The sequence below is a fragment of the Gnatocerus cornutus genome, unplaced genomic scaffold (genome assembly GCF_029298725.1).
Source record: "Gnatocerus cornutus isolate USDA-ARS CGAHR unplaced genomic scaffold, icGnaCorn1.1 ctg00000137.1, whole genome shotgun sequence".
NCBI lineage: Eukaryota > Metazoa > Arthropoda > Insecta > Coleoptera > Tenebrionidae > Gnatocerus > Gnatocerus cornutus.
The window spans coordinates 44,091-60,631 of NW_028275477.1; the positions used below are offsets into that span (position 1 = coordinate 44,091).

The 16,541-nt window shown below is 37.1% G+C and overlaps 1 protein-coding gene across 1 annotated transcript; it reads left to right on the plus strand.

Annotated features, from left to right (window-relative positions):
* The first annotated feature begins 13,740 nt into the window (after nucleotides 1–13,740).
* Nucleotides 13,741–15,050, plus strand: LOC148165933 (uncharacterized). Its single transcript, XM_088049593.1, has one exon. It carries the CDS (start codon nucleotides 13,761–13,763, stop codon nucleotides 14,994–14,996), a length of 1,236 nt encoding a protein of 411 aa, XP_087905719.1. The 5' UTR covers nucleotides 13,741–13,760; the 3' UTR covers nucleotides 14,997–15,050.
* Nucleotides 15,051–16,541: the final 1,491 nt, after the last annotated feature.

A 16,541-nucleotide genomic window follows, 5' to 3' on the forward strand; every position in this document is an offset into this window, starting at 1 on the left:
TTGCATCGAAATATGCGGTTTTCTGTAAGAATTTTGATGATTTCGTGCAGAATTCTGCTGTTTTCTTGCAATTCAGCTGTAGAATCTTGGTAAAAAGTGATGATTTGGTAGATTTCGTGCTCTTCTTTGCGAATTCAAGCCAGAAAACAACGAAAATCGGCGAGAAATCGTTGTTTTGCATCGAAATATGCGGTTTTCTGTAAGAATTTTGATGATTTCGTGCAGAATTCTGCTGTTTTCTTGCAATTCAGCCGTTGAATCTTGGTAAAAAGTCATGATTTTGTAGATTTCGTGCTCTTCTTTGCGAATTCAAGCCAGAAAACAACGAAAATCGGCGAGAAATCGTCGTTTTGCATCAAAATATGCGGTTTTCTGTAAGAATTTTGATGATTTCGTGCAGAACTCTGCTGTTTTCTTGCAATTCAGCCGTTGAATCTTGGTAAAAAGTGATGATTTTGTAGATTTCGTGCTCTTCTTTGCGAATTAAAGCCAGAAAACAACGAAAATCGGCGAGAAATCGTCGTTTTGCATCGAAATATGCGGTTTTCTCTAAGAATTTTGACGATTTCGTGCAGAATTCTGCTGTTTACTTGCAATTCAGCCGTTGAATCTTGGTAAAAAGTCATGATTTTGTAGATTTCGTGCTCTTCTTTGCGAATTGAAGCCAGAAAACAACGAAAATCGGCGAGAAATCGTCGTTTTGCATCGAAATATGCGGTTTTCTGTAAGAATTTTGATGATTTCGTGCAGAATTCTGCGGTTTTCTTGCAATTCAGCCGTTGAATCTGGGGTAAAAAGTCATGATTTTGTAGATTTCGTGCTCTTCTTTGCGAATTCAAGCCAGAAAACAACGAAAATCGGCGAGAAATCGTCGTTTTGCATCGAAATATGCGGTTTTCTGTAAGAATTTTGATGATTTCGTGCAGAATTCTGCTGTTTTCTTGCAATTCAGCCGTTGAATCTTGGTAAAAAGTGATGATTTTGTAGATTTCGTGCTCTTCTTTGCGAATTTAAGCCAGAAAACAACGAAAATCGGCGAGAAATCGTCGTTTTGCATCGAAATATGCGGTTTTCTCTAAGAATATTGACGATTTCGTGCAGAATTCTGCTGTTTTCTTGCAATTCAGCCGTTGAATCTTGGTAAAAAGTCATGATTTTGTAGATTTCGTGCTCTTCTTTGCGAATTCAAGCCAGAAAACAACGAAAATCGGCGAGAAATCGTCGTTTTGCATCGAAATATGCGGTTTTCTGTAAGAATTTTGATGATTTCGTGCAGAATTCTGCGGTTTTCTTGCAATTCAGCCGTAGAATCTTGGTAAAAAGTAATGATTTTGTAGATTTCGTGCTCTTCTTTGCGAATTCAAGCCAGAAAACAACGAAAATCGGCGAGAAATCGTTGTTTTGCATCGAAATATGCGGTTTTCTGTAAGAATTTTGATGATTTCGTGCAGAATTCTGCTGTTTTCTTGCAATTCAGCTGTAGAATCTTGGTAAAAAGTGATGATTTTGTAGATTTCGTGCTCTTCTTTGCGAATTCAAGCCAGAAAACAACGAAAATCGGCGGGAAATCGTCGTTTTGCATCGAAATATGCGGTTTTCTCTAAGAATTTTGATGATTTCGTGCAGAATTCTGTTGTTTTCTTGCAATTCAGCCGTTGAATCTTGGTAAAAAGTAATGATTTTGTAGATTTCGTGCTCTTCTTTGCAAATTCATGCCAGAAAACAACGAAAATCGGCGAGAAATCGTCGTTTTGCATCAAAATATGCGGTTTTCTGTAAGAATTTTGATGATTTCGTGCAGAATTCTGCTGTTTTCTTGCAATTCAGCCGTTGAATCTTGGTAAAAAGTGATGATTTTGTAGATTTCGTGCTCTTCTTTGCGAATTCAAGCCAGAAAACAACGAAAATCGGCGAGAAATCGTCGTTTTGCATCGAAATATGCGGTTTTCTCTAAGAATTTTGATGATTTCGTGCAGAATTCTGCTGTTTTCTTGCAATTCAGCCGTTGAATCTTGGTAAAAAGTGATGATTTTGTAGATTTCGTGCTCTTCTTTGCGAATTCAAGCCAGAAAACAACGAAAATCGGCGAGAAATCGTCGTTTTGCATCGAAATATGCAGTTTTCTGTAAGAATTTTGATGATTTCGTGCAGAATTCTGCTGTTTTCTTGCAACTCAGCCGTTGAATCTTGGTAAAAAGTCATGATTTTGTAGATTTCGTGCTCTTCTTTGCGAATTCAAGCCAGAAAACAACGAAAATCGGCGAGAAATCGTCGTTTTGCATCGAAATATGCGGTTTTCTGTAAGAATTTTGATGATTTCGTGCAGAATTCTGCTGTTTTCTTGCAATTCAGCTGTTGAATCTTGGTAAAAAGTCATGATTTTGTAGATTTCGTGCTCTTCTTTGCAAATTCAAGCCAGAAAACAACGACAATCGGCGAGAAATCGTCGTTTTGCATCGAAATATGCGGTTTTCTGTAAGAATTTTGATGATTTCGTGCAGAATTCTGCTGTTTTCTTGCAATTCAGCCGTTGAATCTAGGTAAAAAGTCATGATTTTGTAGATTTCGTGCTCTTCTTGGCGAATTCAAGATAGAAAACAACGAAAATCGGCGAGAAATCGTTGTTTTGCATCGAAATATGCAGTTTTCTCTAAGAATTTTGATGATTTCGTGCAGAATTCTGCTGTTTTCTTGCAATTCAGCCGTTGAGTCTTGGTAAAAAGTCATGATTTTGTAGATTTCGTGCTCTTCTTTGCGAATTCAAGCCAGAAAACAACGAAAATCGGCGAGAAATCGTCGTTTTGCATCGAAATATGCGGTTTTCTGTAAGAATTTTGATGATTTCGTGCAGAATTCTGCGGTTTTCTTGCAATTCAGCCGTAGAATCTTGGTAAAAAGTGATGATTTTGTAGATTTCGTGCTCTTCTTTGCGAATTCAAGCCAGAAAACAACGAAAATCGGCGAGAAATCGTTGTTTTGCATCGAAATATGCGGTTTTCTGTAAGAATTTTGATGATTTCGTGCAGAATTCTGCTGTTTTCTTGCAATTCAGCCGTAGAATCTTGGTAAAAAGTGATGATTTTGTAGATTTCGTGCTCTTCTCTGCGAATTCAAGCCAGAAAACAACGAAAATCGGCGGGAAATCGTCGTTTTGCATCGAAATATGCGGTTTTCTCTAAGAATTTTGATGATTTCGTGCAGAATTCTGCTGTTTTCTTGCAATTCAGCCGTTGAATCTTGGTAAAAAGTCATGATTTTGTAGATTTCGTGCTCTTCTTTGCGAATTCAAGCCAGAAAACAACGAAAATCGGCGAGAAATCGTCGTTTTGCATCGAAAAATGCGGTTTTCTGTAAGAATTTTGATGATTTCGTGCAGAATTCTGCTGTTTTCTTGCAATTCAGCCGTTGAATCTTGGTAAAAAGTCATGATTTTGTAGATTTCGTGCTCTTCTTTGCGAATTCAAGCCAGAAAACAACGAAAATCGGCGAGAAATCGTCGTTTTGCATCAAAATATGCGGTTTTCTGTAAGAATTTTGATGATTTCGTGCAGAATTCTGCTGTTTTCTTGCAATTCAGCCGTTGAATCTTGGTAAAAAGTGATGATTTTGTAGATTTCGTGCTCTTCTTTGCGAATTCAAGCCAGAAAACAACGAAAATCGGCAAGAAATCGTCGTTTTACATCGAAATATGCGGTTTTCTCTAAGAATTTTGTTGATTTCGTGCAGAATTCTGCTGTTTTCTTGCAATTCAGCCCGTGAATCTTGGTAAAAAGTGATGATTTTGTAGATTTCGTGCTCTTCTTTGCGAATTCAAGTCAGAAAACAACGAAAATCGGCGAGAAATCGTCGTTTTGCATCGAAATATGCGGTTTTCTGTAAAAATTTTGATGATTTCGTGCAGAATTCTGCTGTTTTCTTGCAATTCAGCTGTTGAATCTTGGTAAAAAGTCATGATTTTGTAGATTTCGTGCTCTTCTTTGCAAATTCAAGCCAGAAAACAACGAAAATCGGCGAGAAATCGTCGTTTTGCATCGAAATATGCGGTTTTCTGTAAGAATTTTGATGATTTTGTGCAGAATTCTGCTGTTTTCTTGCAATTCAGCCGTTGAATCTAGGTAAAAAGTCATGATTTTGTAGATTTCGTGCTCTTCTTGGCGAATTCAAGATAGAAAACAACGAAAATCGGCGAGAAATCGTTGTTTTGCATCGAAATATGCAGTTTTCTCTAAGAATTTTGATGATTTCGTGCAGAATTCTGCTGTTTTCTTGCAATTCAGCCGTTGAATCTTGGTAAAAAGTCATGATTTTGTAGATTTCGTGCTCTTCTTTGCGAATTCAAGCCAGAAAACAACGAAAATCGGCGAGAAATCGTCGTTTTGCATCGAAATATGCGGTTTTCTGTAAGAATTTTGATGATTTCGTGCAGAATTCTGCTGTTTTCTTGCAATTCAGCCGTAGAATCTTGGTAAAAAGTGATGATTTTGTAGATTTCGTGCTCTTCTTTGCGAATTCAAGCCAGAAAACAACGAAAATCGGCGAGAAATCGTTGTTTTGCATCGAAATATGCGGTTTTCTGTAAGAATTTTGATGATTTCGTGCAGAATTCTGCTGTTTTCTTGCAATTCAGCCGTTGAATCTTGGTAAAAAGTCATGATTTTGTAGATTTCGTGCTCTTCTTTGTGAATTCAAGTCAGAAAACAACGAAAATCGGCGAGAAATCGTCGTTTTGCATCGAAATATGCGGTTTTCTGTAAGAATTTTGATGATTTCGTGCAGAATTCTGCTGTTTTCTTGCAATTCAGCTGTTGAATCTTGGTAAAAAAGTCATGATTTTGTAGATTTCGTGCTCTTCTTTGCAAATTCAAGCCAGAAAACAACGAAAATCGGCGAGAAATCGTCGTTTTGCATCGAAATATGCGGTTTTCTGTAAGAATTTTGATGATTTCGTGCAGAATTCTGCTGTTTTCTTGCAATTCAGCCGTTGAATCTAGGTAAAAAGTCATGATTTTGTAGATTTCGTGCTCTTCTTGGCGAATTCAAGATAGAAAACAACGAAAATCGGCGAGAAATCGTTGTTTTGCATCGAAATATGCAGTTTTCTCTAAGAATTCTGATGATTTCGTGCAGAATTCTGCTGTTTTCTTGCAATTCAGCCGTTGAATCTTGGTAAAAAGTCATGATTTTGTAGATTTCGTGCTCTTCTTTGCGAATTCAAGCCAGAAAACAACGAAAATCGGCGAGAAATCGTCGTTTTGCATCGAAATATGCGGTTTTCTGTAAGAATTTTGATGATTTCGTGCAGAATTCTGCTGTTTTCTTGCAATTCAGCCGTTGAATCTTGGTAAAAAGTCATGATTTTGTAGATTTCGTGCTCTTCTTTGCGAATTCAAGCCAGAAAACAACGAAAATCGGCGAGAAATCGTCGTTTTGCATCAAAATATGCGGTTTTCTGTAAGAATTTTGATGATTTCGTGCAGAATTCTGCTGTTTTCTTGCAATTCAGCCGTTGAATCTTGGTAAAAAGTGATGATTTTGTAGATTTCGTGCTCTTCTTTGCGAATTCAAGCCAGAAAACAACGAAAATCGGCGAGAAATCGTCGTTTTGCATCGAAATATGCAGTTTTCTCTAAGAATTTTGATGATTTCGTGCAGAATTCTGCTGTTTTCTTGCAATTCAGCCGTTGAATCTTGGTAAAAAGTCATGATTTTGTAGATTTCGTGCTCTTCTTGGCGAATTCAAGATAGAAAACAACGAAAATCGGCGAGAAATCGTTGTTTTGCATCGAAATATGCGGTTTTCTCTAAGAATTTTGATGATTTCGTGCAGAATTCTGCTGTTTTCTTGCAATTCAGCCGTTGAATCTTGGTAAAAAGTCATGATTTTGTAGATTTCGTGCTCTTCTTTGCGAATTCAAGCCAGAAAACAACGAAAATCGGCGAGAAATCGTCGTTTTGCATCGAAATATGCGGTTTTCTGTAAGAATTTTGATGATTTCGTGCAGAATTCTGCTGTTTTCTTGCAATTCAGCTGTTGAATTTTGGTAAAAAGTCATGATTTTGTAGATTTCGTGCTCTTCTTTGCAAATTCAAGATAGAAAACAACGAAAATCGGCGAGAAATCGTTGTTTTGCATCGAAATATGCGGTTTTCTCTAAGAATTTTGATGATTTCGTGCAGAATTCTGCTGTTTTCTTGCAATTCAGCCGTTGAATCTTGGTAAAAAGTCATGATTTTGTAGATTTCGTGCTCTTCTTTGCGAATTCAAGCCAGAAAACAACGAAAATCGGCGAGAAATCGTCGTTTTGCATCGAAATATGCGGTTTTCTGTAAGAATTTTGATGATTTCGTGCAGAATTCTGCTGTTTTCTTGCAGTTCAGCCGTTGAATCTAGGTAAAAAGTCATGATTTTGTTGATTTCGTGCTCTTCTTGGCGAATTCAAGATAGAAAACAACGAAAATCGGCGAGAAATCGTTGTTTTGCATCGAAATATGCAGTTTTCTCTAAGAATTTTGATGATCTCGTGCAGAATTCTGCTGTTTTCTTGCAATTCAGCCGTTGAATCTTGGTAAAAAGTCATGATTTTGTAGATTTCGTGCTCTTCTTTGCGAATTCAAGCCAGAAAACAACGAAAATCGGCGAGAAATCGTCGTTTTGCATCGAAATATGCGGTTTTCTGTAAGAATTTTGATGATTTCGTGCAGAATTCTGCTGTTTTCTTGCAATTCAGCCGTTGAATCTTGGTAAAAAGTCATGATTTTGTAGATTTCGTGCTCTTCTTTGCGAATTCAAGCCAGAAAACAACGAAAATCGGCGAGAAATCGTCGTTTTGCATCAAAATATGCGGTTTTCTGTAAGAATTTTGATGATTTCGTGCAGAATTCTGCTGTTTTCTTGCAATTCAGCCGTTGAATCTTGGTAAAAAGTGATGATTTTGTAGATTTCGTGCTCTTCTTTGCGAATTCAAGCCAGAAAACAACGAAAATCGGCGAGAAATCGTCGTTTTGCATCGAAATATGCGGTTTTCTCTAAGAATTTTGATGATTTCGTGCAGAATTCTGCTGTTTTCTTGCAATTCAGCCATTGAATCTTGGTAAAAAGTGATGATTTTGTAGATTTCGTGCTCTTCTTTGCGAATTCAAGCCAGAAAACAACGAAAATCGGCGAGAAATCGTCGTTTTGCATCGAAATATGCAGTTTTCTCTAAGAATTTTGATGATTTCGTGCAGAATTCTGCTGTTTTCTTGCAATTCAGCCGTTGAATCTTGGTAAAAAGTCATGATTTTGTAGATTTCGTGCTCTTCTTTGCGAATTCAAGCCAGAAAACAACGAAAATCGGCGAGAAATCGTCGTTTTGCATCGAAATATGCGGTTTTCTGTAAGAATTTTGATGATTTCGTGCAGAATTCTGCTGTTTTCTTGCAATTCAGCCGTTGAATCTAGGTAAAAAGTCATGATTTTGTAGATTTCGTGCTCTTCTTGGCGAATTCAAGATAGAAAACAAGGAAAATCGGCGAGAAATCGTTGTTTTGCATCGAAATATGCAGTTTTCTCTAAGAATTTTGAAGATTTCGTGCAGAATTCTGCTGTTTTCTTGCAATTCAGCCGTTGAATCTTGGTAAAAAGTCATGATTTTGTAGATTTCGTGCTCTTCTTTGCGAATTCAAGCCAGAAAACAACGAAAATCGGCGAGAAATCGTCGTTTTGCATCGAAATATGCGGTTTTCTGTAAGAATTTTGATGATTTCGTGCAGAATTCTGCTGTTTTCTTGCAATTCAGCCGTAGAATCTTGGTAAAAAGTGATGATTTTGTAGATTTCGTGCTCTTCTTTGCGAATTCAAGCCAGAAAACAACGAAAATCGGCGAGAAATCGTTGTTTTGCATCGAAATATGCGGTTTTCTGTAAGAATTTTGATGATTTCGTGCAGAATTCTGTTGTTTTCTTGCAATTCAGCCGTTGAATCTTGGTAAAAAGTCATGATTTTGTAGATTTCGTGCTCTTCTTTGCGAATTCAAGCCAGAAAACAACGAAAATCGGCGAGAAATCGTCGTTTTGCATCGAAATATGCGGTTTTCTCTAAGAATATTGACGATTTCGTGCAGAATTCTGCTGTTTTCTTGCAATTCAGCCGTTGAATCTTGGTAAAAAGTCATGATTTTGTAGATTTCGTGCTCTTCTTTGCAAATTCAAGCCAGAAAACAACGAAAATCGGCGAGAAATCGTCGTTTTGCATCGAAATATGCGGTTTTCTCTAAGAATTTTGATGATTTCGTGCAGAATTCTGCTGTTTTCTTGCAATTCAGCCGTTGAATCTTGGTAAAAAGTGATGATTTTGTAGATTTCGTGCTCTTCTTTGCGAATTCAAGCCAGAAAACAACGAAAATCGGCGAGAAATCGTCGTTTTGCATCGAAATATGCAGTTTTCTCTAAGAATTTTGATGATTTCGTGCAGAATTCTGCTGTTTTCTTGCAATTCAGCCGTTGAATCTTGGTAAAAAGTCATGATTTTGTAGATTTCGTGCTCTTCTTTGCAAATTCAAGCCAGAAAACAACGAAAATCGGCGAGAAATCGTCGTTTTGCATCGAAATATGCGGTTTTCTGTAAGAATTTTGATGATTTCGTGCAGAATTCTGCTGTTTTCTTGTAATTCAGCCGTTGAATCTAGGCAAAAAGTCATGATTTTGTAGATTTCGTGCTCTTCTTGGCGAATTCAAGATAGAAAACAAGGAAAATCGGCGAGAAATCGTTGTTTTGCATCGAAATATGCAGTTTTCTCTAAGAATTTTGATGATTTCGTGCAGAATTCTGCTGTTTTCTTGCAATTCAGCCGTTGAATCTTGGTAAAAAGTCATGATTTTGTAGATTTCGTGCTCTTCTTTGCGAATTCAAGCCAGAAAACAACGAAAATCGGCGAGAAATCGTCGTTTTGCATCGAAATATGCGGTTTTCTGTAAGAATTTTGATGATTTCGTGCAGAATTCTGCTGTTTTCTTGCAATTCAGCCGTAGAATCTTGGTAAAAAGTGATGATTTTGTAGATTTCGTGCTCTTCTTTGCGAATTCAAGCCAGAAAACAACGAAAATCGGCGAGAAATCGTTGTTTTGCATCGAAATATGCGGTTTTCTGTAAGAATTTTGATGATTTCGTGCAGAATTCTGCTGTTTTCTTGCAATTCAGCCGTTGAATCTTGGTAAAAAGTCATGATTTTGTAAATTTCGTGCTCTTCTTTGCGAATTCAAGCCAGAAAACAACGAAAATCGGCGAGAAATCGTCGTTTTGCATCGAAATATGCGGTTTTCTGTAAGAATTTTGATGATTTCGTGCAGAATTCTGCTGTTTTCTTGCAATTCAGCCGTTGAATCTAGGTAAAAAGTCATGATTTTGTAGATTTCGTGCTCTTCTTGGCGAATTCAAGATAGAAAACATGGAAAATCGGCGAGAAATCGTTGTTTTGCATCGAAATATGCAGTTTTCTCTAAGAATTTTGATGATTTCGTGCAGAATTCTGCTGTTTTCTTGCAATTCAGCCGTTGAATCTTGGTAAAAAGTCATGATTTTGTAGATTTCGTGCTCTTCTTTGCAAATTCAAGCCAGAAAACAACGAAAATCGGCGAGAAATCGTCGTTTTGCATCGAAATATGCGGTTTTCTGTAAGAATTTTGATGATTTCGTGCAGAATTCTGCTGTTTTCTTGCAATTCACCCGTTGAATCTTGGTAAAAAGTCATGATTTTGTAGATTTCGTGCTCTTCTTTGCGAATTCAAGCCAGAAAACAACGAAAATCGGCGAGAAATCGTCGTTTTGCATCAAAATATGCGATTTTCTGTAAGAATTTTGATGATTTCGTGCAGAATTCTGCTGTTTTATTGCAATTCAGCTGTTGAATCTTGGTAAAAAGTCATGATTTTGTAGATTCCGTGCTCTTCTTTGCGAATTCAAGATAGAAAACAACGAAAATCAGCGAGAAATCGTCGTTTTGCATCGAAATATGCGGTTTTCTCTAAGAATTTTGATGATTTCGTGCAGAACTCTGCTGTTTTCTTGCAATTCAGCCGTTGAATCTTGGTAAAAAGTGATGATTTTGTAGATTTCGTGCTCTTCTTTGCGAATTCAAGCCAGAAAACAACGAAAATCGGCGAGAAATCGTCGTTTTGCATCGAAATATGCGGTTTTCTCTAAGAATTTTGATGATTTCGTGCAGAACTCTGCTGTTTTCTTGCAATTCAGCCGTTGAATCTTGGTAAAAAATGATGATTTTGTAGATTTCGTGCTCTTCTTTGCGAATTAAAGCCAGAAAACAACGAAAATCGGCGAGAAATCGTCGTTTTGCATCGAAATATGCGGTTTTCTCTAAGAATTTTGACGATTTCGTGCAGAATTTTGCTGTTTACTTGCAATTCAGCCGTTGAATCTTGGTAAAAAGTCATGATTTTGTAGATTTCGTGCTCTTCTTTGCGAATTCAAGATAGAAAACAACGAAAATCAGCGAGAAATCGTCGTTTTGCATCGAAATATGCGGTTTTCTCTAAGAATTTTGATGATTTCGTGCAGAATTCTGCTGTTTTCTTGCAATTCAGCCGTTGAATCTTGGTAAAAAGTCATGATTTTGTAGATTTCGTGCTCTTCTTTGCAAATTCATGCCCGAAAACAACGAAAATCGGCGAGAAATCGTCGTTTTGCATCGAAATATGCGGTTTTCTGTAAGAATTTTGATGATTTCGTGCAGAATTCTGCTGTTTTCTTGCAATTCAGCCGATGAATCTTGGTAAAAAGTCATGATTTTGTAGATTTCGTGCTCTTCTTTGCGAATTCAAGCCAGAAAACAACGAAAATCGGCGAGAAATCGTCGTTTTGCATCGAAATATGCGGTTTTCTGTAAGAATTTTGATGATTTCGTGCAGAATTCTGCGGTTTTCTTGCAATTCAGCCGTTGAATCTTGGTAAAAAGTCATGATTTTGTAGATTTCGTGCTCTTCTTTGCGAATTCAAGCCAGAAAACAACGAAAATCGGCGAGAAATCGTCGTTTTGCATCGAAATATGCGGTTTTCTCTAAGAATTTTGACGATTTCGTGCAGAACTCTGCTGTTTTCTTGCAATTCAGCCGTTGAATCTTGGTAAAAAGTGATGATTTTGTAGATTTCGTGCTCTTCTTTGCGAATTCAAGCCAGAAAACCACGAAATCGGCGAGAAATCGTCGTTTTGCATCGAAATATGCGGTTTTCTCTAAGAATTTTGATGATTTCGTGCAGAATTCTGCTGTTTTCTTGCAATTCAGCCGTTGAATCTTGGTAAAAAGTGATAATTTTGTAGATTTCGTGCTCTTCTTTGCGAATTCAAGCCAGAAAACAACGAAAATCGGCGAGAAATCGTTGTTTTGCATCAAAATATGCGGTTTTCTGTAAGAATTTTGATGATTTCGTGCAGAATTCTGCTGTTTTCTTGCAATTCAGCTGTTGAATCTTGGTAAAAAGTCATGATTTTGTAGATTTCGTGCTCTTCTTTGCGAATTCAAGCCAGAAAACAACGAAAATCGGCGAGAAATCGACGTTTTGCATCGAAAAATGCGGTTTTCTGTAAGAATTTTGATGATTTCGTGCAGAATTCTGCTGTTTTCTTGCGATTCAGCCGTTGAATCTTGGTAAAAAGTCATGATTTTGTAGATTTCGTGCTCTTGTTTGCGAATTCAAGCCAGAAAACAACGAAAATCGGCGAGAAATCGTCGTTTTGCATCGAAATATGCGGTTTTCTCTAAGAATTTTGACGATTTTGTGCAGAATTCTGCTGTTTTCTTGCAATTCAGCCGTTGAATCTTGGTAAAAAGTCATGATTTTGTAGATTTCGTGCTCTTCTTTGCGAATTCATGCCAGAAAACAACGAAAATCGGCGAGAAATCGTCGTTTTGCATCGAAATATGCGGTTTTCTGTAAGAATTTTGATGATTTCGTGCAGAATTCTGCTGTTTTCTTGCAATTCAGCCGTTGAATCTTGGTAAAAAGTCATGATTTTGTAGATTTCGTGCTCTTCTTTGCGAATTCAAGCCAGAAAACAACGAAAATCGGCAAGAAATCGTCGTTTTGCATCGAAATATGCGGTTTTCTGTAAGAATTTTGATGATTTCGTGCAGAATTCTGCTGTTTTCTTGCAATTCAGCCGTTGAGTCTTGGTAAAAAGTCATGATTTTGTAGATTTTGTGCTCTTCTTTGCGAATTCAAGCCAGAAAACAACGAAAATCGGCGAGAAATCGTCGTTTTGCATCGAAAGATGCGGTTTTCTGTAAGAATTTTGATGATTTCGTGCAGAATTCTGCTGTTTTCTTGCAATTCAGCTGTAGAATCTTGGTAAAAAGTCATGATTTTGGAGATTTCGTGCTCTTCTTTGCGAATTCAAGCCAGAAAACAACGAAAATCGGCGAGAAATCGTCGTTTTGCATCGAAATATGCGGTTTTCTCTAAGAATTTTGACGATTTCGTGCAGAATTCTGCTGTTTTCTTGCAATTCAGCCGTTGAATCTTGGTAAAAAGTCATGATTTTGTAGATTTCGTACTCTTCTTTGCGAATTCATGCCAGAAAACAACGAAAATCGGCGAGATATCGTCGTTTTGCATCGAAATATGCGGTTTTCTGTAAGAATTTTGATGATTTCGTGCAGAATTCTGCTGTTTTCTTGCAATTCAGCCGTTGAATCTTGGTAAAAAGTCATGATTTTGTAGATTTCGTACTCTTCTTTGCGAATTCATGCCAGAAAACAACGAAAATCGGCGAGAAATCGTCGTTTTGCATCGAAATATGCGGTTTTCTGTAAGAATTTTGATGATTTCGTGCAGAATTCTGCTGTTTTCTTGCAATTCAGCCGTTAAATCTTGGTAAAATGTCATGATTTTGTAGATTTCGTGCTCTTCTTTGCGAATTCAAGCCAGAAAACAACGAAAATCGGCGAGAAATCGTCGTTTTGCATCGAAATATGCGGTTTTCTCTAAGAATTTTGATGATTTCGTGCAGAATTCTGCTGTTTTCTTGCAATTCAGCCGTTGAATCTTGGTAAAAAGTGATGATTTTGTAGATTTCGTGCTCTTCTTTGCGAATTCAAGCCAGAAAACAACGAAAATCGGCGAGAAATCGTCGTTTTGCATCGAAATATGCGGTTTTCTCTAAGAATTTTGACGATTTCGTGCAGAATTCTGCTGTTTTCTTGCAATTCAGCCGTTGAATCTTGGTAAAAAGTCATGATTTGAGAAGATCATCATGAGAAGATTGGATTGTGAGCAAGAGTGTGTGTAAATGTGTTTGTGCTCCTGGTCTCTGAACATAACCTTACCACATTGGGGCAGAGTCTCTGTTTCGGACGCAGTGTCTTGCGGTGGCGATGTCCCATTTTCATAGTGACTTGGGAAAAAAGTTTGAAGGTAATAAATAGTGCCGTTAGGCTTTGAGTAAATTGTATTTGTTTGAAAAATTGTTATCAGGAGTGCAGAGGTGTTAGTAGGTATTTATTTGTGGTTAGCCCGGCGCCTCCGCCATTCTTATACGTTCTGTGTTGTTATCCATCGTTGAAGTCTCTAAATTTATTCTTGTTTTGGGTTTGTGTTGTTATTGTTATTTTTGGGTATTGTGTTTTTTTTTTTTGTGTGTTTTGATTTGACAAAAAATAAGTACAGCTTTTAGCCAACCTGTATGGGAAGAACAGTTATTAATGCTGTTCTGCACGGCTACTTGTGCTTATTTTTGGTTGGTGTGTTCTATATCGCAGTAAACGCAATCATGAACACTTGTCTGGGTTGTTCCACTACGGTGGATCCTTCATTGGCGCTTTCTTGTGATGGCTGTGATCGATTCTTGCATTATTCCTGTGTCGGTCTTCTACCTGATGAGTACATCATTTATGCAAGATTTCAAAAAAGATCCTCGCATTGTAAAATTGTGTGTGCGGATTGCAGCGATAAATTTAATACTCTGAAGTGCTTACCAAACTCGTTGGGGGAATTTATATCGGGAGAATGTAGAAAAGTAATAGTTAAGGAACTAAAATCAGTGTTTGAGGAGGTGAAGACTCTGCGTGAAGAAGTTAAGGTTCTTAAGCAAAGCAATATTGATTTTGTCCGGGTTGCTACTACTTGCGCTGTTAATCAGAGACAAGAAAATCCTTTTTCTAATCAAGATGCTTCTGCTGGTACTTCATATGCTTCCAAGATAAAAGCGGATAAACGTATTATTCTAAAACCTAAAGATGCTTCGCAGACATTTTCTCAAACCAAATCGGACTTTCTTAAGAACGTCAATATCTTGAAAGAAAACATCAGTGTAACAAGCGTAAAACCAGTTTCCAGTGGCGGGATCGTGATTTCCTGTAAAGATGATGTGCATGGAAATAAACTTAAGCAAGTTGCTGAAACGAATTTATCTCAGAACTATGAAGTTAATGAGCTTAAGAGACCTTATCCTGTAATTAGAATAGTGGGGTTGAAAAATGATGTTGAGCCAACTTTAATCACTGGATATCTGAAGCAACAAAACCCTGAATGTATCACTCAGTCTTCTCATATTAAGTTGTTGCGACATTGGCCAACACATTCTAACCAAAACATATTTCAGGCAGATTTACAAACGGATGTTAACACCTACGAATTATTACTGAAGGCTGGGCATGTGCTCGTTGGCTTGGACTCATGCAGGGTATATGATGCTGTCACTGTTCCAAGATGTTTTAAATGTAACGGCTTCTTTCACACTAATAGCAAACAATGCAAGAGAAACGTTAACTGCCCTGTATGCGCAGAAAATCACTCCATTAAAGAATGTTCTAATTCTAAAACAGATTCACTGAGCAAAAAATGTTGTATTAACTGTAAACAATTAAAAAATCCGTCGCCTCACATAAAATTTGAGCATGCTGTTTGGGAGTATGATAAATGTGAAGCCTATAAGCTGGCGTTAATTAAGTTTAAATCTGATATATTTGGTTCTTTGTTGCAACACGGAAACCCTTTTCGGAACTAAATTATACTCAGAAACACTGTAAACACCGTATAGGCAATTATTGTAATGATATAGGATACTTCCATTACGAGAGCGTTAGGGACTCATCCTCAAGTATCCCCAAATGCAATTTAGCCTCAATAAGCAGTAGTAGCGAGCTAGCTGGATCGTATCAGTCGAAGAACCATTCTTTTAATGAGGAGTCTTGTACGGTGGGTTCTTACTCACCAAACAATTTTCTTTATTATCAGAATGTACGAGGATTAAATACCAAGCTAACAGACGTTCTAACCTCTACTGGATGTATGGATTATGATGTTTTTGCGTTCACCGAAACCTGGCTAGGCCCAAATACTGACAACTGTGAACTTTTCGATGTTAACATGTTCAACGTTTTTCGTAAAGATCGAGATTTTGTGAAAACTAAAACCTCAAAAGGAAGTGGTGTTCTCATAGCAACGCGTAAAGTCCTAAATTCTGTGCAGTTAGATTTACTTTCTTTAAATACTGACTTTTTAAAACTAACGCACTTTGATATATTATTGTTGAAGTGTAGGTACGATATTTCCTCTCCATTTTGGTACATTGTTATTCTTTATATTCCACCCAAGCGCCCTCCCGAAGAATATGTGATATTTTTTGATTGTCTCATGTCAATCCACTGTCTTTTTGATGCTAGGATAATTGTTTTGGGTGATTTTAATTTACCTGAATATTTAGATTCTTGTCACCAGAATTCAGTTTGGAATGCAAAAATTTCAGCACTCAATGAGTTCTTGCATTTTTATGACTGTTGTCAATACAACAATGTGCCTAACAAGGATGGGGTAGTTTTGGATTTAATAATATCCAACCTTCTTTTGGAAGTTAGTATTCCTGATGAATCAGTCACCAGAGTTGATATATATCATCCGCCTTTAAAATTTAATTTACCAACTCCAAAAAACAAAACTTCCATGTCAGTTAGCTCTGGTCTCACCTACAACTTTAGGAAATCTAACTTGTTATTATTGTATACTGATCTTGCAACCTTAGATTTTAGTGTTTTAGATCACATTCAAGAGCCGAATGAAGCAGTCTCCCAATTATATGGTTTATTAGAGTCTGTATTTGTCAAATATGTTCCTAAGAGATGCAGACACTCTAATATTTATCCACTGTGGTACAACAGTAAAGTCATACAACTACTTAAAAAGAAAAACAAAATTTGGCGAAAGTACAAACGGACGAAATCTTCCACCGACTATAACTGCTTTAAGTTAGCTAGGGCTGAATTAAAAAAATCAACAAAACTTGCATATAACGTCTACTTAAATAAAATCAGTAGTAATATTAAGAGCGATCCTAAAAAATTTTGGGAGTTTTACAGGGCCAAAAACAAGCAATTATCTATTCCTGATACAATGAAACTGGGGGATAGTACCTTCAATAATCCGGTTGACATTGTCAACACATTTGCAGACTTTTTTTTAGGAAACTTTACTCCTCAGTCAGCAGTCAGTAATAATAAGATTACCTCTGAATTGGGAGGATTAAATATTAATTCTCTCCAGGCATTTCGATTTG